The sequence below is a fragment of the Hevea brasiliensis genome, chromosome 1 (genome assembly GCF_030052815.1).
Source record: "Hevea brasiliensis isolate MT/VB/25A 57/8 chromosome 1, ASM3005281v1, whole genome shotgun sequence".
Taxonomy (NCBI): domain Eukaryota; kingdom Viridiplantae; phylum Streptophyta; class Magnoliopsida; order Malpighiales; family Euphorbiaceae; genus Hevea; species Hevea brasiliensis.
In genome coordinates this window covers 126,230,244-126,251,743 of record NC_079493.1, presented here as the reverse complement: position 1 = coordinate 126,251,743, position 21,500 = coordinate 126,230,244, and the positions used below count along the sequence as shown (strand labels likewise).

The 21,500-nt window shown below is 36.9% G+C and overlaps 2 protein-coding genes across 3 annotated transcripts; one reads left to right on the top strand and one right to left on the bottom strand.

The window, feature by feature from the left end:
* Window positions 1–1,056: 1,056 nt before the first annotated feature.
* On the top strand, window positions 1,057–7,492 carry LOC110667414 (F-box protein At3g54460). The gene is made up of 9 exons (XM_021828246.2): window positions 1,057–1,756; window positions 2,151–4,760; window positions 4,867–5,080; window positions 5,174–5,455; window positions 5,544–5,603; window positions 5,730–5,860; window positions 6,304–6,418; window positions 6,515–6,664; window positions 6,746–7,492. Exons 1-8 carry the CDS (start codon window positions 1,266–1,268, stop codon window positions 6,659–6,661), a joined length of 4,050 nt encoding a protein of 1,349 aa, XP_021683938.2. The 5' UTR covers window positions 1,057–1,265; the 3' UTR covers window positions 6,662–6,664; window positions 6,746–7,492.
* A 520-nt stretch (window positions 7,493–8,012) lies between these two features.
* LOC110667411 (PH, RCC1 and FYVE domains-containing protein 1) lies at window positions 8,013–21,327 on the bottom strand. 2 transcript variants are annotated; one of them, XM_021828244.2, is made up of 9 exons: window positions 20,706–21,327; window positions 16,195–16,281; window positions 14,531–14,620; window positions 13,339–13,419; window positions 12,918–13,112; window positions 10,718–12,835; window positions 9,981–10,127; window positions 8,974–9,344; window positions 8,013–8,547 (listed from the first exon to the last, which is right to left on the bottom strand). In XM_021828244.2, the coding sequence occupies exons 1-9, from the start codon at window positions 20,757–20,759 to the stop codon at window positions 8,415–8,417; spliced, it is 3,276 nt and encodes a 1,091-aa protein (XP_021683936.2). In that variant the 5' UTR covers window positions 20,760–21,327; the 3' UTR covers window positions 8,013–8,414. The 2 variants fall into 2 exon arrangements, with proteins under 2 accessions (XP_021683936.2, XP_021683934.2); XM_021828242.2 differs by having other exon boundaries at window positions 8,974–9,350; window positions 20,706–21,326.
* Window positions 21,328–21,500: the final 173 nt, after the last annotated feature.

The window sequence follows — 21,500 nt, the reverse complement described above, 5'->3', positions numbered from 1 at the left end:
CTTTAAGTTTTCATTTGGTTTGATGATGACACCATCTACCTTCTACACAATGTTAGCAATCATGCTAAGAGACATCCGCGTTGTGCCATTTGATGCACTTTTAGAGTAGGTCCGGTCATGGTCTGGTTCAGGTTCAGAATCAGACTATACTAACTCGAAATAGGCTTCTAGTCATAGCCATTTTTGAATTGGACTGTTTTCTTCTCTCTTAAACCAGGTCGAGATGATGCTGGAGCCAATTGGTTTGATTTAGGTTAAAATAGGAATTCTACCCTTTTTTTTTTTTTTTAATTTAGCCGTTGGATTAGATTAAAGCTAGAGTACTGTAGCAAATTGGAGTCAAAACGGGGACTGAAAGGGATTCTGCAGTCCGATGAATTGGAAATGTTGGTTTTGGCTCAAACTGTTAGCTATGACTATTTTAGAGTCGATTATTTTATAGAATACAGTGGATTGGTTAGTAAGGAAAACTAGGACAGAAACCATTGATACCAAAAGTTATCCAGTGGTAAATAGCATTAAGAATCACAGGAGATACGCTACCATAATAGTAACAAAAAGAAAACCAAAACCATCCATGTAAGATTTTATATAGCAATCAATATCTTAACAATGAAGTCAAGAGCTCAATTAAAGCCTTCAAAGCTCAATTAAGTTTTTATTTTTTAATTAAAAATAATTTTAAAGATTTTATATGTCAGTTTTAAATTTTCATTAAAATTATCATAATATTAATAATTGGATTAAAATTAATAAAATTATTTTAAAAATATAAAATTATAATTTTGTTATTAAAGCTAAAATAACTTTTATATATATATACAGTGTTTTTTTTAAAAGGAAGTATGTTTTTAAATAATTTAACTTTCTCTTAAAAAATATTTTTTATTAATTATTTCTCAAATATTTTAAATATTAAAAATATTAAAAAAAAATATCTTGCAGAAAATTATTTTTCGCAAAATAACAAGTAAGCTGAGTGCTTAAATAATAGAATATTAAAAAGCAACAGTGGGAAATAGAAAATCCAATGGAATTGGGCTTGTAAAAAATGCAAAACAACCAATGGAAAACCTATGTTCGTTGGGGCCTATATGATTCCACAGGAAGACCCGAAAAAAAATCTTCTCCGCTCTGTATCGGATTTCGAATTCCGCCCCGTTATCCGAAATTCCGTTTTCATATAATCGTCTTTCACTCTTTCTCCTCTAGCTCCGGCGAAACCGTTAATTTATATCCCAAATAAATATAACCTACCGCTGACAATGGAAGATCTCTATCCAGATCACAAACTATGTGGTTTTCTCTCCGCAGTTGTTGCTCTTCCCTCACTCGATCCTGCCTTATCCTTTCTCTCTCCTTGCCATGTGTTCGCCAACGGTGCCGAAATTGGATTCAAGGTCCAAAATGGCGTTGTTCTCTTCCCAGTTACCTCCAGCAAGATAGATTGTGGTTCGCCCTTCCAGAGAAACGGCGATGTTTTCTCGAGCAGTTCGAGTTCGGGGAAGAGAAGGTACAAGAGGGGAATTGGAATGGTGAATGGGAGCTTGAGCGTGGTGCACCAGATTCAGGCGTTGGTGGCAAGTAAGTGTATCAAGATTGTTGCGCGTGTTTTGAAGGTTGAGGTTTGCGAGAGTGGGGAAGGTGAGGCTAGGGCTGTGGTGCTTGTGGATGTGTATTTGCCTGTTGAGTTGTGGACTGGTTGGCAGTTTCCGAAATCTGGGTCAGTTGCTGGAGCTCTGTTCAGGCACTTGAGGTTTGTGTTTACTTCAATTTGAATTTTTTTTTTTTTTTTGTCTAAAAAAGTTATTTTGGATTCTTAGTTGCGCGGGTTTTAAATTTGGTTCTCAGAGAATTAACCAGAACCCTTTTAGAATTTAGATTTTAGACTAGTTGCCCGTAAATAATATGAAATGTAGATGTTGGTTATGTGTAAAGTACCAATTTTCTCCACGCTTGCATCCGTATGAGACATCTGTTAGTTCATTAACTAGTTGGGTTCTCACAACTGAAATTTGAGTTGTTAATTTTGTTGTGGAATTGGACAAGAAACCACTTTGGTTACATTTTATAACTTACAAGTTTGTGTCATTTAGAACTTTCGCATTTAGTTTATTTACCTAACTTGCTAATACAGTTCAAGTCTGCAGTTGTGATTGGGGAAAGAGAAGCTCAATGCTTGCTGATGAAAGTGGGTTTTTTAAGAATGTGAACGGAGGTGACTCAAGTGTCCAGAATCTTTCTGATTGTCATGTTCTTGGATGTCAGTTGCATTGTAATGTCCCTGATTCTTCAAGGAAAAGGCGTTTTGAACTTCATGAAATTTTCAAGGGCTTGCCTAGTGTGGCAAATAAAGAAAAGTATTATTCTTCGAGAGTAAAACCAGCAGATGACACTTCTGGGTCTGGTATTTGGGATCTAAATGATGATATTTTGACAAATATATTAACTGTTCTTGGCCCTATGGACCTTGTCAGGGTTGCAGCAACCTGTCACCATTTGAGATCTTTAGCTGCGTCAATAATGCCATGCATGAAACTTAAACTATTTCCTCACCAGGAGGCAGCAGTTGAGTGGATGTTGCAGCGTGAACAGAATGCTCAAGTTTTGCCGCATCCTCTATACAAGAATTTTTCAACTGAAGATGGGTTCACATTCTACGTAAATACTGTATCTGGTGAATTAGTTACTGAAGTAGCTCCTAAAGTTAGAGATTTTCATGGGGGAATGTTCTGTGATGAACCTGGTTTGGGAAAGACTATAACTGCCCTTTCCCTTATACTGAAGACACAAGGAAAAATTGCTGACCCGCCAGATGGAGTTCAAATAACCTGGTGTTCACATAATGGTGACCAGATATGCGGATATTATGAGCTTAGCAGTGACAACTCCACCTGTAATAGTGCACTTTTGGGGAAAAGAGCTATGACCCAGAGCCTTCGTAGGACACTATTATCTTTGGACAAAATGACTCCAATGTATGATCTCATCTTTTCTACACCTAAAAGAACAAAGTTAATGGATCCAAGTGAGCAAGTTGTGCAGTTTAATGAGTGTTTTCCAGATAAAGGAACGAAATCGCTGTCAGCTCCATGCTCAGAGCCAGCTGCACATGTGTTTCGATGCTCAAGGAGTTTGAGTCGTATCAAGAAAAATCTTCTCCATGCATATGAAGAAGAATCTGTATTTGGCAGCAAAAGGAATGCTGGAGGAAAATCAACAAGGAGGCAATGTGATTTTAATGTCCCTAAGTACACTTCTTGGGATCAGCATCTGGACATGTCATGTGGAAAGGCTACTGCAGATTGTTTAGTTTATAATGAAACTTGGGTTCAGTGCGATGCCTGTAGAAAGTGGAGGAAGCTTACAGATGCTATACCTAATGCTACTGCTGCATGGTTTTGTAGTATGAACACTGACCCTGCTCATCGGAGTTGCAAAGATCCAGAAGAAGCTTGGGATGGTTGTGAATCTATAACATATCTTCCAGGATTTTACCCCAAAGGAACATCTGGAGGAAAGGAGCAAAATGTGTCATTTTTCATCAGTGTGCTTAAGGATCATTGTTCAGTGATAAATTCTAAAACAAAGAAAGCCTTAACTTGGCTGGCAAAACTTTCTCCAGAAAGACTTTCTCAAATGGAAACAATTGGTTTGATAAGTCCAATCTTAGACACTTGTTCTTTATCTGGTACTGGAAATGTGCAAGCATATCATAAAATATTTCAATCATTTGGTCTTATAAAAAGAGTAGAAAAGGGTGTTAGTAGGTGGTATTACCCACCGACTCTTGAAAACTTGGCATTTGATGTGGATGCTCTTAAAATTGCTCTCTGCAATCCATTGAATTCCATCAGGTTATATTTGTCAAGAGCAACTTTAATTGTGGTTCCAGCAAATCTGGTTGATCATTGGAAAACCCAAATCCAAAAGCATGTCAAACCTGAGCAGTTGAGGGTTTGCATCTGGACTGATCATAAAAAGCCTTCTGCTCACAGTCTGGCATGGGATTATGATGTTGTTATAACTACCTTTAATCGTTTGAGTGCAGAGTGGGGTTCCAGTAAAAAAAGTCCTCTTATGCAAGTCCATTGGCTTAGGGTCATGCTAGATGAGGGTCACACTCTTGGTTCTAGTCTTAACTTGACAAACAAATTGCAAATGGCTATTTCATTGATGGCTACAAATCGATGGTTGCTAACTGGGACCCCAACACCTAATATGCCCAATAGTCAGCTGTCACATCTTCAGCCAATGCTTAAGTTCCTACATGAGGAAGTGTATGGGCAGAATCAGAAGTCCTGGGAAGCTGGCATTCTTAGGCCATTTGAAGCAGAGATGGAAGAAGGTCACTCACGTTTGTTGCAATTGCTGCATAGGTGCTTGATTAGTGCTAGAAAGAAAGATTTGAAAACCATTCCTCCATGCATCAAGAAGGCGACATTTCTTAATTTCACTGAGGAGCATGCAAGAAGTTATAATGAATTGGTAGTTACTGTACAGCGGAATATACTAATGGCTGACTGGAATGATCCTTCTCATGTTGAAAGTTTGCTTAACCAAAAGCAATGGAAGTTTCGAAGCGCTACAATTAGAAATGTCAGGCTATCTTGCTGTGTGGCAGGGCATATTAAAGTGACAGATGCAGGTGAAGATATTCAGGAAACAATGGACATTTTAGTTGAAAAGGGCCTGGATCCCATTTCAGAGGAGTATGCTTTAATAAAGTATTATCTACAATATGGTGGCAACTGCCTAAGGTAATTTTCACTTTCTAAGATTTTTTTCTCCATTCTGAATAGTGGCACAAAATGTGGAACATAGTTCTCAGATTGATTTTTCCCCTTTTGGCTTTTTCTGGGTCAGATGTGAGGAATGGTGCCGACTTCCTGTTGTCACACCATGTAGGCATCTTTTGTGCCTTGACTGTGTTGGTCTGGATAGTGAAAGGTGTACATTTCCTGGCTGTGGTAACTTATATGAGATGCAGACTCCTGAAATATTAACACGGCCAGAAAATCCCAACCCAAAGTGGCCTGTCCCCAAAGATCTTATAGAGTTACAACCTTCATATAAACAGGCAAGCTTTCCTCTTGAGTGGAAATTACGTGTTTTGTTTTTCTTGCACCATTAACTACATTTATGAATATATATTCTCTTGGTGTTTACACAGGATGACTGGGATCCTGATTGGCAATCAACATCTAGCAGTAAAGTTTCTTATCTTGTACAGAGGCTGAAAGCATTGCAGGAAGCTAATATGGAGAGTGATCGCTCTATTGACAAGGAAAGAGGTGCCTGGAACATTGAGCAACCTTGCCCCTCTCTGATGTGTGATTCAAGTGCACTGTTGCAGGACTGCTCTAGACAGTGTTCTGAGTCTTACAAGGCAGCTACGAAAAAAGTTCTTATATTTTCTCAGTTTCTTGAACATATACATGTGATTGAACAGCAGGTAGTTGTTATTTATTATAAACACTGCTTGGGGTTGTCTGATTTTCCATGCACAGCAGTTACAGGCTAGTTCCTTTTTCTTTGTGCAGTTAACATTTGCTGGAATCAAATTTGCTGGGCATTATAGTCCAATGCACTCGAGCAACAAGGTTTATATATATATATATATATATATATATATATATATATATATATATATATTTTTCCACCTCTTATTTTCCTCTATTTTTTTTAAATTGTCTGAATTTTGTTTGGTATGTTCTTTTCACTTTCAGATGAAGTCACTATCCACGTTCCAGCATGATGCAACATGTATGGCTCTTTTATTGGATGGAAGTGCTGCCTTGGGTCTTGACTTGAGCTTTGTAACACATGTATTCTTAATGGAGCCAATCTGGGACAGAAGGTAATAATATTTTATAAAAACAAATGCGATCCTCTACCTCTCTCTCTCTCTCTCTCTCTCTCTCCTTTTTTCCTTTAATCCCTTCCAAAAATGAAATCTTGATATTTAGTTCCGTGTTCAAAGTATTTTTTTTCCTCTATACCATCAACTTTTGCTTTATTGGGCAAGTTAAAAATTAAAGCACTATATATCCTGCCTACATAGAACCAAAATGTTTTGTTGAATATTTGAATAATGAATTTAAATTGCTAAACCACACTATCATTTTAGGGAATCATAACCATGTTGTTTTAACTTGGTGCAGAAAAAAGGTGAAAGGATTATTTGTTGCTTACAAAGCACATTAGTGTTCTATAGCAAATTAAGGAGTTCCATTTCATGTCATTATTTCTATCTTGTTATTCTTCTTTTCCTGAACACTTTTTTTGTTGAAATGTAATCAGCATGGAGGAACAAGTGATTAGTCGTGCTCATAGAATGGGTGCTACTCGTCCCATTCACGTGGAAACTTTAGCAATGCGTGGTACAATCGAAGAGCAAATGTTGGAATTCCTAAAGGTATGCGTTTTTAAGACTAAAATGTAGAAAAGAGAACTTGACCATTGAGCAATTCACTTATAGGTGAAAATTGACTCTTGCTTGCTTTCTTTCTAGGATGCTGATGAATGTAGGAAATTATTGAAAGAAGAGTTTGGAAAACCTGACCATCAGGGGGCAAGACCTCATCGTTCACTACATGATTTTGCTGAGCGCAACTATTTGGCCCAGCTTAGCTTTGTTCATACTAATCCTAGAACATAAGAGGTACAAATATTTTTATTTTTCCTTCCTTTACCCTGTAAATGCTCCAAGCAGTTCTCAGAGATTTTCCTTGTGTCCTTGCAGTTATTGTGATGCTGATCTACATCAAGTGGGATATGAGGATCATACCAAATTCAGTTTAGTTTTTTGATGAAAATTATAGGTTGATTATTAGGTAAATTACAATGAAATCTCTGAGGTTTAGCAAAACTCACAAATTAAACCTCTGGTGCAAGTTTGATAACGATTTGGTCCTTAAATTTTATTTCCGTTAACAATTTAGTCCTCACATTTTACTTCTGTTAACAAATTGATCCCTATGACATGAATTTTAAGCACCAATTTGTTAATAAAAATAAAATGCGAGGACCAAAGTGTTAACGGAAATAAATTTGAGGACCAAATCATTACTAAACTTACACCAAGGATTAATATGTGATTTTTGTTAAATCTCAAGGACTTAATTGTAAGTTACCCTTGATTATTTTGGAATTAGCTGATTCCTAATGTGTAACGATCAGATCCTTAATATTACCACTGAAATTTTCATGGAAGACCTTTTATATTTGATGCTCTTGCTGTTTTAGCAGAGCACGTTCAAAGTTGATCTTGTTTGTTGGGTCACTCAAGAGAGCTGTTTATCCAACTGATTTGGGTGAGGACACTTGGAGATGTCTTTGAAGTTGTAATGGCCATGCCCATCTGTGTATAGGAAAGGAAATTGACTTGAATCCATACAAGGCGACTGATTTGTATCAAAACTAAGTCATTTTTATTTACCGAGGAGAGATCTATGATAATCATTTATCTTTATTTTTGAAGCGAATACAATTAACTCCAGCCTAAAGTGTATGTATGATTTGTAAACTTCTATTATCATTTATATCTTAGGGCTACCAAATTAATGTTTCTGTTAATTTCTACGCCAATTAATGGTAGCCTTGTTTAGCTCCCTCCACTTGCAAAAGTACTGATAAAAAGTCTTTATAACAAAAATTATTAAAATAAAAAAAAAATTGCATCTTTTTATACAGTTCAACTCATTAAATTTTTATTGAATTAAAAAATTTACCCCTTCTATCAAAATTAAACTTCTTTCCATTTTTCTTTTTAATAATAACCAAGTTTTAATTCAATGCCAAACTAATCGATACGGACTATATAGATTTTTTTTTTCACTATTCAATTCTTTGAAGCAAAATTAGTCTCACGCAGCAATGAATATGAATAGTGAAAAATGATTCATATAACTGATTAACTAACTTGCCCAGTAGTTGTGAGGGAAAATTTTTAATCGTAGACTGGCGTAGCCAGATGGATATTAAAAAAGAAGGGCAGAAGAAGCACTTGCAACATGAATGCCATCCAATCTGAATGCTACCATCCTCATGAATATACAATGACAGCTGTTTTGAATTCAAAGCCTGCAATCTACTTACAAAGAATTTACATAACCCTCACCACTTTTCAAGCTTCCCTTGAAAAAAAAAAAAAAAATTATAGAAAATTGTGAAGACATGGATACATCATTTACCAGCCAAAAGAAGGGGAAAAAAAAAATCGAAGGGCCAAAAAAACAAGATCAAGGAAGGAAAAAGGAGAGAGAAAGCAAAAGAGATTAGCAATCCCACCCTCTAAACAACAAAATTGGCTTCATTCAATCACAAGAGCAGAAATTTAAAACCAAAATCTGAAAATTCTAATCAATAGCATTTGCAAGTGCCACCGTAGTTGCATCTTTGATTATTGAAGGTCAATGTGCTAAACCTTCCCTACCCAAACCCAAAATAGATTTATCGACCATGGGAACATTGTATTGCTGATATACCCTTGCTCTGTTTGCTGCCCACCATTGTTCTGCTTGTTTCTCACTGAATCGCTTTCGACTGCAAAACGAGAAATTAATATGCAAGAGGGTAATCATCTCCAACAAAGTATTAATCAGTAATTAGAAAATTTTGATCATTACCCAGCTCCAAAAAAGTACAGAAAACTTAATGGTCCAAGCTTGTCTACTGGCAAACACAGCCACACCCTCCCCCTCCCTTCTTGTTTGCCGAGAAAGGAGCGGAGTGAGCAAAAGGAGGAAGAACAAATTATCGTAATGTCCTATCGCTACTCCCACATATTGTGTGCTCTTACAGCTCTTCTTTTCCCTTTGTTGGGGGAAGGGAAAAGCAATTTGCTATATTATATTTATTATCATTGAATGAAAAATATAGTTCTGGCCTTTCAGGATAAAGCTTTTATGTTTTGACAAAAATGCATTTAGGGAAAAACAGTCATACAGCTTGTAATGCCTTACAAAATACCTGAAACGGACACGCTTAAGATCTTTGGCACCTCCTGGCAAGGAAACAAGGGTAATGTACACACCCGGTTCATCTTGCTCAACCCATTCATCCCCATGGGTGGGTTCAATCTTTGCTGTTCTGCTTTTACTCTTTATTGTCGCTTCCAAATGTTCAGAGTGATTTATAGTTTGATTGCTAGTGGTGCCAGAAATATTGGAAATCACCAGGCTGCTTGATCCATTTGAATCAGATTCATGGAAAGTTGTGGGATTAATCAATTGCTCATTGACTGCCGAGGAAACTTCCCTTGGGGGAGTAGCACTAGAAAAATAAAACGAAGGTGAACTGCTGTTTCTTGCTGCTCCAACAGGTAACCTTTCTGCCATGTCCTTCAACTTCCAAAAATAAAATAACAAAGAATAAATTAAGATAATGCCCAATTGGTTTATAATTATAAACAGGGATGCATCGTGCGTATGCAGAATACATCAGAGATTATAACAAAGAATGATTAAACACATAAAACCATAACAATATATAATGTAAATGCACTTTATTTGATATTCATGAGCACCGTCCCCTGATCCTTCCAACCCCACCACCCCCCCCCCCCCCCCCAAAACCACTAAAAAAAAAAAAATATATATATATATATATATATATATATATATATATATATATATATATATATATATATATAACAAAGAATGATTAAACACATAAAACCATAACAATATATAATGTAAATGCACTTTATTTGATATTCATGAGCACCGTCCCCTGATCCTTCCAACCCCACCCCCCCCCCCCCCAACCACCAAAAAAAAAAAAAAAAAAATATATATATATATATATATGACCATACTTCACGCATGTCAAATCCTAGAATTCAACAATATTATTGTATAATGCCTATTATGTTATGGGAATGCACTTCTATTTCTAGGAATTGGTGCTGAAGATTGCCCATTATGTCAAAAGAATTCATTTCCCAAACAAGGTAAGAAAATTGACATTTAACTTACTTGGGCGGTAAGTGACTTGATTACTTCCTTTGCTGCTTTGCATTTTGAAGTCTCCTCCTCCGCCACTTCAATAGCTTCCTTCAATTGTTTGGCTGTCCTTTCCAGCTCATCTTCTTGAACCTGAGCTTGGCGAGTAAGTTCTTCAACCTACATTATTCAGCCTGTGAGGCATAATTCACAGACATAGCATCTCATGCAGAGTGCATTAGGATCGCTAACAATAAATGTGAGTGGTGCTGCTAGTGCATAGTTTCACAACTTCAAGCATGTATTTCTCATTGAGACTGTAAAGCTGTGATGTCAACTGAACAGATAATGCAAGTAAATTATTAGTGGAGTTGCAGCAAACCAAATGGAAAATCATGATGAGGACCACATGCAACTTAAAATTCAGCTTGATTTTGGATACAAGGAATGTTGTAGCCACACAAAGTTAATAAACAAAGTTAACCTATATAAAACTAATAATAATAATAATAATTAAAAAAGGCGACTAGAACGCAACTATAATGGCCGACTTATTTTAGCACCATAAGCAACAATCACCACAAACACGATACTACTCTCCAATTATAATGTCAATCCAGATAACCACATCCGTCAGTTCTAAAGGGGTGCATATAAAAACTCAGCTATTGGTGACATAATTAACGTGCATGCAAGCATATACAGATATAATGAAGCTCAAAAATAAAATTTCAGAACAGTTATTGAAATTACAAAGGCAACAAGAATACCTGAGCCCTTAGTTTAGCAACTTCTTCACTCAGCCTTTCATTTGACTTTTTAGTGTCATCCACAACAATTTTTGGCAATGCATGCGCTGAAATAGTTGGGGTTGGTGTTGTTGCACGAGGTGGACTAGATCGCCTTGATGTTGGTGATGTGGCTCGAGACATAATTCTTGATCCAGGAAGAGAAGCTGAGAAAAATTTCTTGGACGAACCAAAATATTTAGAGTTATTAATTGTATTCCGCTGAGAAGAATCATTTGCAGAGAGTGAAACCTGAGAATGGTTCAAGTTTAACTTGTTCCTTTTTAAAGATTCACTTTCCACATCTTTAGATGACTCTATGGAATTATTTCTTCCAAGTTGGATATGTGATCTTGAATTCAAATAGTCACTGTTTTCAACATCAATTAGTCGCTGATTTACACTTCCTCTTCTACTTAGAGCAGAATGAGATGAAGAGTCAGTTTCAGCAACCCTCCTAAGTTTGCCAAAACATTGATCACAGACACGGTAAGGTTTGTTGGGATTTGGTGCCATTGAAGCCTTCAGAGACTTTTTACTACTACAGGAATGGCAAAACACAAGTCCACAATTGTAACAATTGTGTCGTTTCCTTTTGAAACTAAATGGAAGGCGGCAGCCAGAACAAATGGATTGATCAATACCAGATACCCACTTATGAAGACATATAGCTGCAGTAAAACTAGTTCCACAGACAACAGTTTTAACCTGTTTGTCCTTCAAAGCTTCAACAATTGTTGGTGAATTTCTATCATCTGTATCACCATGACCTAATCGGCCATTTGCACCTTTTCCCCAGGTGTAAACTTCAGTTCTTGAAGTTAAAACTGCAACATGATAAGCACCACAAGCTAATTCTTCAATGAAATTTTTTGTAAGCCTTCCTTCAACACGAACAGGGAGCCTGCCATCAGCTTGAGGATTCCCAAGTTGACCATATACAGGGCTCCCCATTGTGTATACACAGCCTGTAGTTGTCAATGCAACGGTCATGCTGTGCCCACAAGCAACCTGACAGAAGTTGGGTTCAACAAGAGCAGCAACACAAGTGGGTACCAATCTCGGTTCTTTATCACCATGCCCAAGACGACCTTTATCCCCATCTCCCCATGTAAATAGCTTTCCTGAAGAGCAATTGCTCGAACTTGAAGAACCAACCATGACTTCAACAACTGCAGCAGTGTGCCAAACACCACAGGCTGCTCGCACAGTGCGAAGACCTTTCAGGGACTCCACTTCCCTGGGTGTAAATACATTTTTGCGGTCCCCATGGCCTAAAACACCAAAAGTTCCATCTCCAAAAGTAAACAATTGCCCAGCAGAAGTTACAACAGCTGTGTGCCATGGTCCACATGAGACTGATGAAACATGTATTCCCTCAAGAGGTCCATTTATCTTTTTTGGAACCCAATTACTAGCTTCATTTCCACGTCCAAGGAGCCCAAAATTGTGAGAACCACCACCCCATATGTATAAATCTCCTGAAAGTGTTACTGCACAAGAATGGTACTCTCCACATGCTACAAGTTCAACATTGATATTTTTTAGACCATCTACAAGCTTTGGATGCAAGACATCAGAGTCAACACCATGACCAAGTCTACCTCCAAGTTCCTCCCCCCAAGAGAAAATCTCCCCCTGTTTTGTTACCAAAGCAGCATGCAGACGACCACATGCCATAGTCTGAACATCCAATAGGACAGCAGATTCCAGGGCTTTTGGAACAAAAGAATCTATCCTAACACCAGAAACTCCAACTCCATGCACTCCCCCACCGAGAATACCATCACCTGTGCCTTCTCCCCAAATGTAAACATCCCCTAATGCATCGCTATCATCATGACCAGAACCTTGACTCGATGAGCTCACCGCACTTGATAAACTAACTCTAAAAGCATCCACACTCATACCCTTTAGACGCCCGTTCATTGCTTCTGAGCCTCCTGATGACACAGAATGAACTGAGCCACAAGCAGATTCAGGTGGACATAAAACCTTGGGAGCCACAACATATAATTCCACATCAGATAATGCCTTTTCTAAACCAGCTTTAGGAGGACTATCATATGGAGTACGAAGACGTAGGGGATCCATGTCATCCTATATCAGTACAAAGAAAAAATATATTGTTCAATACACATAGCAATGAAATGCAATAACAGATGAAGGAACAAAGAAACACCTTCTGTGAACTGTCACCACTACCAAATGCAGAGCTTAAAGGAGAACTTCTTTGGGTGGGTGCTCTAGGACTGGTTGCTTCAGATGAGATTCCATCACTTCTGGAATCTGCTCTTCCTTTCCTAAGACGGTTACGTGATATTAGAGCTTTTAGACCAGTAATCCAGACTTCAGCTTCATCTTTGTCCTTGCAAATCTGGTTAAGAAAAGTCTGATTAATCAATAATTAAAATTTGTTATATGACAAAAGTAGTGATGTGTGATTGAAAAAGTTCAATCAAAAGTTGTAATCCATTACAGAATATGACTGTAGATTTCACAGCATAATTCTGGATATAAAAATGGGGAAGAGGGGTGTGAGTGTGTGTGGGTAGGGGGAACAGGGCGGGGCGAATAGCCATTAGAAGAGAGAAAAATCATACCAAATCTAAAGACCTATCACTATATATGAGAGAAAATGACTGGTATTCTTTCTCTGGGCGAGGATACCTCTGAAATATAGGCTGCATAATGCAAAATTAGAACAGCCAGTTAGAACACAGTGATATTTGCCTATCACTTGATTTTGTTTGCTAGTTCTGATGCGGATAGAGAACCATGTAAAAGACATCATACAACAAAGTGCCACTACAAGCCATGCTCTATCTGTACACCAAACATATAGACATTGAGCTTAACTATGCAATCCAAAAGCAGAGCTTTCTAAAGTTAGAAAAAGCATGGAGCATACCATGGCCAAATGAAGAGTAAATTAAAAGTTTCAAGGCAATTGCATTTGAAAAATAACATGCATAAAGCATTTTCTAACTTTTTTTTAACTCAACTCAACTCAACTGAACCTTTATCCCAAAAAATTATTGGGGTCGGCTATATGGATTCTTTTTCTCCACTCTAAACGATTTTAGGTTAAATCCTCGAAAATGTGTAATGTTTTTAGGTCATGTTGTACTACTCACCTCCAAGTCAGTTTAAGTCTACCCCTTCTTTTCTTTCCATCCTCTAACCCAATGTGCTCTACTTGTCTAACTGGAGCCTCCGTATGTTTATGCTTCACATGACCAAACCACCTTAATCTTCCTTCTCTCAACTTATCCTCAATTGACACCACTCTTACCTTTTCTCTAACACTCTCATTACGGACTTTATCTAGTCTAATATGACCACTCATCCACCTTAATATTCTCATCTCCGCAACACTTATCTTAGACACATACGACTTCGCAACTCTTATCCAACACTCACTACCATATAATATGGCCGGTCGTGTAGTTGTACGGTAAAATTTTCCTTTCAACTTATTGAAAATCTTGGGATCATTTTCTAACTTCTTTTCTTAAGACAAAAATTTCATTGCAACTTTGCAAAAGCAAATGCAACCCTCCAATATATTATGTGCAAAGCAAAGTAGCAATCTGTGAAGCTCAATCATCTGAAAACCAAAGTAATTTATATTACTTATCCCATTGCTTAAAATACGAAGCAAGTTTAAACTGCCAATTAATGCGGTTGATAAATACCTAAATAATAGGTTGCAAACACGAAAGGAAAAATATGTTAATGCAATATGCAGCATGTAAAATTTACAAAAAATATCTTCATTATAAATAAACGTACTGTGCGCTGTCCAGATATAATTCTGGAGACATGACTCAGTTTAAGATGTTTCTCCTCTTTTCCTGATAACCATATTAGAGCAGATTCATCCTGAAAGAAACAAAAGCAAGGACATACAGCACAGAAAATTTAGGTAGAGGTAAGCCATGCATCAAATACAGCATACCATAAGAACCAAAAGTATTTGAAATATCTCCTTTGCATGAATTTAGCAGCAAAATATAACCAAAAGGAAGCTTAAGCAAAAAAGACATGGCACAAGTAGAAAAATTGCCAGATGCTAAGCACTAAAATGCAGGATCTAGAAAATGTAAATGATGAAAGGACTTGACACAAACAGAACTGGATGCAACATCAGCAAATGCTACAAATACATGCACACATCCATAATGAGACAACAAGGGACGATTTAAAGGGTCCTAATTTTTTTTTATTAGTAAACCATTAGTTTGGATAGTAGAATCAGCACCATTCCAGTAATTCATAATCACTTAGCTTTTCTTTTCATTTTTATTCTTCCTGATTCATATCTGTGCAATTATTCTAATAGCATCCATTATATTTTCCTCCTAATCGTAACTTTTACCCTGCAATAGTGTAGAACTAGCATCAGGGCACCAGCAGAGGAGTGAAACAATAAAAGCCTGAAAATTCTTAATGTAAAAGTTAATCCAGTTAGTTTACTACTTTTACGCTACAACAAAGCAGAAGTAGAGTGCTGGGGCATCATCAGAGTAGAAGTGAAAGTGAAAAAGCTCCTCAAAGATCCTACAGAGAATTTTGTGGGTTCAGAATAACTGGAAAGTCAGCTAACGAATTACCCACTTATGCTGTAATGCATTGCACTCTTGAGAGGAAGATTAACTAATACTTTGTTGATGAGAAACAGAGAGGCACCACTGAACTGGAACTGGTAAGAGAAGAAAATCCTGTTAGTTGGAATGGATACCCATGTTAGCATCACAATGTAATGTGGTTTCCAACATAGAGGTGGAACCGTCTTGAGAGATCATCACATCAGATGGCCAGATGAAAGATTGCATGTATCACCATTTCAAACTTTGTCATTCCAGTGGTAGATTATTGGACACCTTGAAATATTTTCTATTTTGAGCCTTGGAGGCCCATGTACATTCCATCGACGTAAGCTTAGCTTCTTTCTTTCACTCTATCTTTTTTACCCTCAATATCCTTATTACTATTTTCATTCATTTATTCCATAACAAAACTTACCAATCCTTATTTTCTCTATAAAATCTTATTTGGTCAGTATCCATGTGAAAGTTGCTAAACTAATTTTTCTTTACTTTAAACTATACTGAAAGTTACACATTGTGACAAATCTAAGGCACCAAGTGACTCATTAAATAGGCTCTACATTGCATGGAAAACTTGAACAAAACCAAACATCCCTGCTAACATATGTTACCAACAAAACACACACAATAAAGAAATACAAACCAATCAAGATGCATGGATGAACTTGTAGACCTATCTGCTTGAAAAGGAGATAGTACCTTATTAGGCTTCTTATTCAACAGAGCAAAAAAAATGCATAGATCAAATGAAATATCTTTGACCCAAAAAATTGCAAAACCTCAAATGAAAAGGAAAAAAATTGGATGAGTTATACACATGCATTACGTTAATATGTTTAATCTTACATTGGCCAGCCTGAAGGGGCAAAATTTGGGTTTCCCTCTACGTCCATACTTGAGTAATTGGGCTCCTTTTTTAAGAGCAGTGATAGCCTGCAGCAAAGAACAAGCCAAGAACTTGAATTAAAATAAGCCAGCAAAGTAACTCATTCAATTGTTTTTTTCTAGACAGAAAAGAACGGTATTAGCATTTGGGAGGTGTTTGTAAAGACACTAAACATCACAGAATACATCCCACTTACGATTTATCTCTTTATTGTGTTTCTTATATGTATTTTAAGAATCTTACTCTATTCAAATCCTTTTTTTCTATTATTGAAAGTGCCAACATAACTCCGCCTAAGTAGCTTGCGCTTAGCCGGTCCCAAGCCCGGATAAAGGAGGAGGATTGCGATAGGTAACAACTAGCGTAAAAATTTCATCACACCTTATGATATGGATTCAAAAGATATAAATGTTGGGGCGTCCTCTACTCACGACGTGCTACATCGGAGCCCGGGTGTAGTGAGAAATATGCAAGGGTGTAGGGCGTTCACTGAAAGCGACGCGCCGTGCCGGCGCCCGGGTGTGGTGTTAAGTGAGCAAGGGTTCTCACATCATGGACGGGTGTGGATAAAGAAGTTAGTCCATAGGACAGATAGTAGAACAGATAGTGGAATAGAACACAAGAGAGACATAAAAAACAATAGAAGATATCATAAAAGGAGACCAATTAGGAAGGGGCAGGATAGGAAGAGGATCAGGGTTGGTACTTGGAATGTTGGATCACTTACAGGAAAATTAATGGAGCTTGTGGATACCTTGGAAAGGAGAAGGGTGAATATTGCTTGCATTCAGGAGACTAAATGGGTAGGAGAGAAAAGTAAGGAAGTAGGTAATTCAGGGTGCAAACTATAGTTTACCGGAAAGGAGAGAAACAAGAACGGAGTAGGCATAATCATAGACAGGATATTGAAAGACGCAGTAATAGCTATGAAAAGAGTAAGAGATAGAATTATACTAGTAAAGCTAGTACTAGAAGGAGAAACAATAAATATAGTTAGTGCTTATGCCCCACAAATAGGACTAGACAGTGAGAGTAAACAAAGGTTTTGGGAAGATATGGATGATTTAATGCAAAGCATACCGAATGAAGAGAATGTTTTCATTGGTGAAGATTTGAATAGACATGTAGGAAGTGATAGACAAGGTTATGAGAATGTTCATGGAGGTTTTGGTTTTGGCAGTCGAAATGAGAAGGGAAAAAGCATCTTGGATTTTGCTATGGTATACAACCTAATACTAGCAAATACCTATTTTATAAAAAGAGTCACATTTAGTGACTTTCAAAAGTGGGCAACATAGAAGCCAAATCAACTTCTTTTTAATCAGAAAGACAAATAGAGCTCTATGCAAGGATTGCAAGGTCATTCCAAAAGAGGCTTTAACAAGTCAACATCGGTTGGTGGTCTTGGATGTCAAGTTTAGGAACAATTCAAGTAAGGTCAGAAGAAATAGTGTAGCTCGAACAAAGTGGTGGGAGTTCAAAGGAGTAAAGCAAGTGAAGTTCAAAAATGAGCTTCTCGAGTCCGAAGTATGGAAGCTGGATATGGAAGCCAATGATATGTGGATACAGATGGCATCAAAGATTAGAGAAGTAGCTAGAAAAGTACTTGGAGAGTCTAAAGGACATAGACCACCCTCAAAAGAGAGATGGTAGTGGAATGAGGAAGTATAAAAGGCAGTGAAGAGAAAAAGAGAATGGTATAAAAAATTACCTAAATGTGATAATAATGAGGCATATGAACAGTACAAAATAGCAAAGAAAGAGGTAAAAAAGGCAGTTTGTCAAGCAAGAGCACAGGCCTTTGAAAAGTTATATGAGAAACTTGGAACTAAAGAAGGGGAGAAAGATATTTATAGATTAGCAAGGAGGAGAGAAAGGAAATGTCAAGATTTGAATCAAGTTAGGTGCATTAAGGATAAAGAAGGAAAAATGTTGGTGAAAGATGAGGACATTAAAGAAAGATGGAGAAATTATTTTAATGATCTCTTTAATAATAGTCAAAATGGTAATAGAGTGAATATAGACTATAGAACAATAGAAAAGAATGTGAATTATACTAGAAGGATTAGATCTTTAGAAGTAAAGGAAACACTTAAGAGAATAAAAGTGGGTAAAGCCTGTGGACCTGATGAAATACCAATTGAAGTGTGGAAATGTTTGGGAGATATGGGAGTGGCATGGTTAACTAAATTATTTAATAAGATTCTAAACTCAAAGAAAATGCCTGATGAATGGAGGAGTATTTTAGTACCTATTTTTAAAAATAAAGGGGACATACAGAGTTGTTCAAACTATAGAGGAATTAAACTCATGAGTCATACTATGAAGTTATGGGAGAGAGTTGTGGAGCATCGACTACGTCATGATACTTCTATCTCTCTCAATCAATTTGGTTTCATGCCCGGTCGTTCAACTATGGAAGCGATCTTTCTCATTAGAAGCTTGACGGAGAAATATAGAGATGTAAAGAAAAATCTACACATGGTTTTTATTGATTTGGAGAAGGTTTATGATAGTGTTCCAAGAGATGTCTTATGGAATGTGTTAGAACAAAAGAGGGTATCTATTAGGTACATACAAGTGTTGAAAGATATGTACGAAGGAGCAACTACTATTGTGCGCACAGTGGGAGGAGACACAAGAGATTTTCTGATCTTAATTGGATTACACCAAAGATCAGCCATAAGCCCTTACCTTTTTACATTAGTTTTAGATGAATTGACGAAACATATACAAGAGAGTATTCCTTGGTGCATGTTATTTGCGGATGATATTGTTCTGATAGATGAGACACGAGAAGGAGTCAATAGAAAGCTAGAGCTTTGGAGAAGTATTTTAGAATCAAAGGGTTTTAAGTTAAGTAGAACGAAGACAGAATACATGCATTGCAAGTTCAGTGAAGGCCAAACTGGTGATAGGGAATGAGTTAATTTGAATGAAGTGGTACTGTCCCAAAGTAATCACTTTAAATATCTAGGCTTTGTCCTTCAAGTAGATGGGGGATGTGAGGAGGATGTTAGTCATAGGATTAAAGCCGGATGGTTGAAGTGGAGACTTGCCACGGGAGTTTTATGTGATCGTAAAATTCACAATAAGTTGAAAGGAAAATTTTACCGTATAGCCATACGACCAGCTATATTATATGGTAGTGAGTGTTGGGCACTAAAAGAGTCGTATGCGTCTAAGATAAGAGTTGCAGAGATGAGAATGTTAAGGTGGATGAGTGGTCATACTAGACTAGATAAAGTCTGTAATGAGAGTATTAGAGAAAAGGTAGGAGTGGTGCCAATTGAAGATAAATTGAGAGAAGGGAGATTGAGATGGTTTGGTCATGTGAAGCGTAGACATACGGAGGCTCCAGTTAGAAAAGTAGAGCACATTAGGTTAGAGGATAGAAAGAAAAAAAGGGGTAGACCTAAATTGACTTGTAGGAGAGTAGTACAATATGACCTAAAAGCACTACACTGGATTTAACTCAAAATCGTTTAGAGTGAAGAAAGCGAATCCATATAGCCGACCCCAAATCTTTGAGATAAAGGTTTAATTGAGTTGAGTATTGAAAGTGCCAACATATATATTGCCCTCTTAAAAGTACATATGTTTGATGCCAGCACATGCCCACACAAACATGCACAGTTATGAAAATGTACATGATGTGAATAACAAAGTTCTTCTGTATTTGAGCCCTTGATAAAGCTACCTATAATATTGTGTCCAAGTAGATATGCTCTACTTCACACCGGCATATTAACACCCATGATATATTTGGCATCAGTATCATATTCTATCTTTCGAAGTTCTTCAACAAAATCCCAAAAAAAAAAAAAGTCATAAACTTGTGTCTAGTTTAGTTTTTGTGCTTTGCCATCTATAATATATTACCTGCTAATGGACACAAGTATTAATGCACTAAATTTCGTTGGAAGTGGAACACACTAGGACAATTATGCGCATGATAGATAAAATATCTTAGAGAAGCAATTTCTTGTATAAAAAAACTCAAGCAAACCATATGAAGGAGTCTAATAAGTGTCACCAATATACAATACAATGGTAACAGAAGTAAATCTTATGAAAGTAATTCAAAATCAAAAATATTTCTGAACTGTGATTAATAATTGTAACAAATAATTAAAAAAAAATATATACTATTTGACCACATCGAGTTATTTCCTGCTAATATACTTTGTAGCTTAAATAATAGTGGGTACGATCAGAGTTACATGACTTGCACAACAAAATTACCACATTGCAATCTAACCGGCAAAAATCTCACTTAAGTAGCAAATCAAATAAAGAACCAAAATCATTTTCTCTTTTATCATTTTAATGCTATATTAACGTACACATATGTATAGAGCACCCAAACACACACATACACACACTCACTCACACCCTCCCTCCTATATAGGTTAAACTTAAAGCATCATATATATCCAAACAATAAAAATAAAATAGACAAATTATTTACCAACTCAATGTCTCTCTCCACAGGCCCTGGCCTTGACTGTTCGGCTGCAGTCATTTTCTTCCCTCGAAATCAAAAATTTTCTTTCCCTAACAAAACCCTATCCATTACTGCCTCGTACTTCTACATCTATACATACACATTGCCTCATTTAATACCACCAAACCCTAAATCACTCACTTTCCCTCAGCTCATCCACACTTCACATCACCTTTTTTCTTTTTTTCTTTTTTTTTGGCTCCCTTTTTGGAAGCTACGAAGCCAAGGGCTAAAAAATCAGAGCTCAGAGCTGAAATTGCATAACTAATCAAAGTCAAAATTGATCGAATTAGAAAAGAAGATCCCTCTTGGCTTAGTGATTTGAGGGTTAAATTCGAAGAAAACAATGAAGAAATGGGACAAAGAAGCAGCGAATTGCCTTAGGATGCAAAACGACAAGAGAATGTGATTGGAAAGAGTGGTATGATCGAAAGATTCTCTCCTAAGCGAGTCTGGGGTCAAGGTTTTGCGTTGCTTGGGAGAGAAAATGCGGGAAAATGAGAGAAAATTGAGCGGTGGAGTGAGAGCTGCAGTGGTGAGAGATACTGTGAGAGTAAAAGAGAAAATCCAATTGGAGAAAGTTTAATGAAAATGATGGATTTTAATTCAAAAGTATTTTTTTAGTCAATTCTCTCTTTGTTGACTTTTAAGTCATGTTCTTGTAGTCCCACTGGCCACTGAAGTTCTGCCACGTTGCATAAAGTTATGAAAAATAAATACAAAATTTTTATTTCTTCTGATTACGACCTTCAGAAATGA

Bases quoted from the DNA above. Each gene is read 5' to 3' on its own strand.
- LOC110667414 (XM_021828246.2), top strand. From the start codon at position 1,266: ATGGAAGATCTCTATCCAGATCACAAACTATGTGGTTTTCTCTCCGCA. The intron at 5,081-5,173 runs GCAAGCTTTCCT...GTGTTTACACAG, and splicing joins TACAACCTTCATATAAACAG to GATGACTGGGATCCTGATTG. The intron at 6,419-6,514 runs GTATGCGTTTTT...CTTTCTTTCTAG, and splicing joins AAATGTTGGAATTCCTAAAG to GATGCTGATGAATGTAGGAA.
- LOC110667411 (XM_021828242.2), bottom strand. From the start codon at position 20,759: ATGACTGCAGCCGAACAGTCAAGGCCAGGGCCTGTGGAGAGAGACATT. The intron at 9,351-9,980 runs GTAAGTTAAATG...TATTTTTGGAAG, and splicing joins TCAAGTCACTTACCGCCCAA to TTGAAGGACATGGCAGAAAG. The intron at 8,548-8,973 runs GTATTTTGTAAG...CTCGTTTTGCAG, and splicing joins CTTAAGCGTGTCCGTTTCAG to TCGAAAGCGATTCAGTGAGA.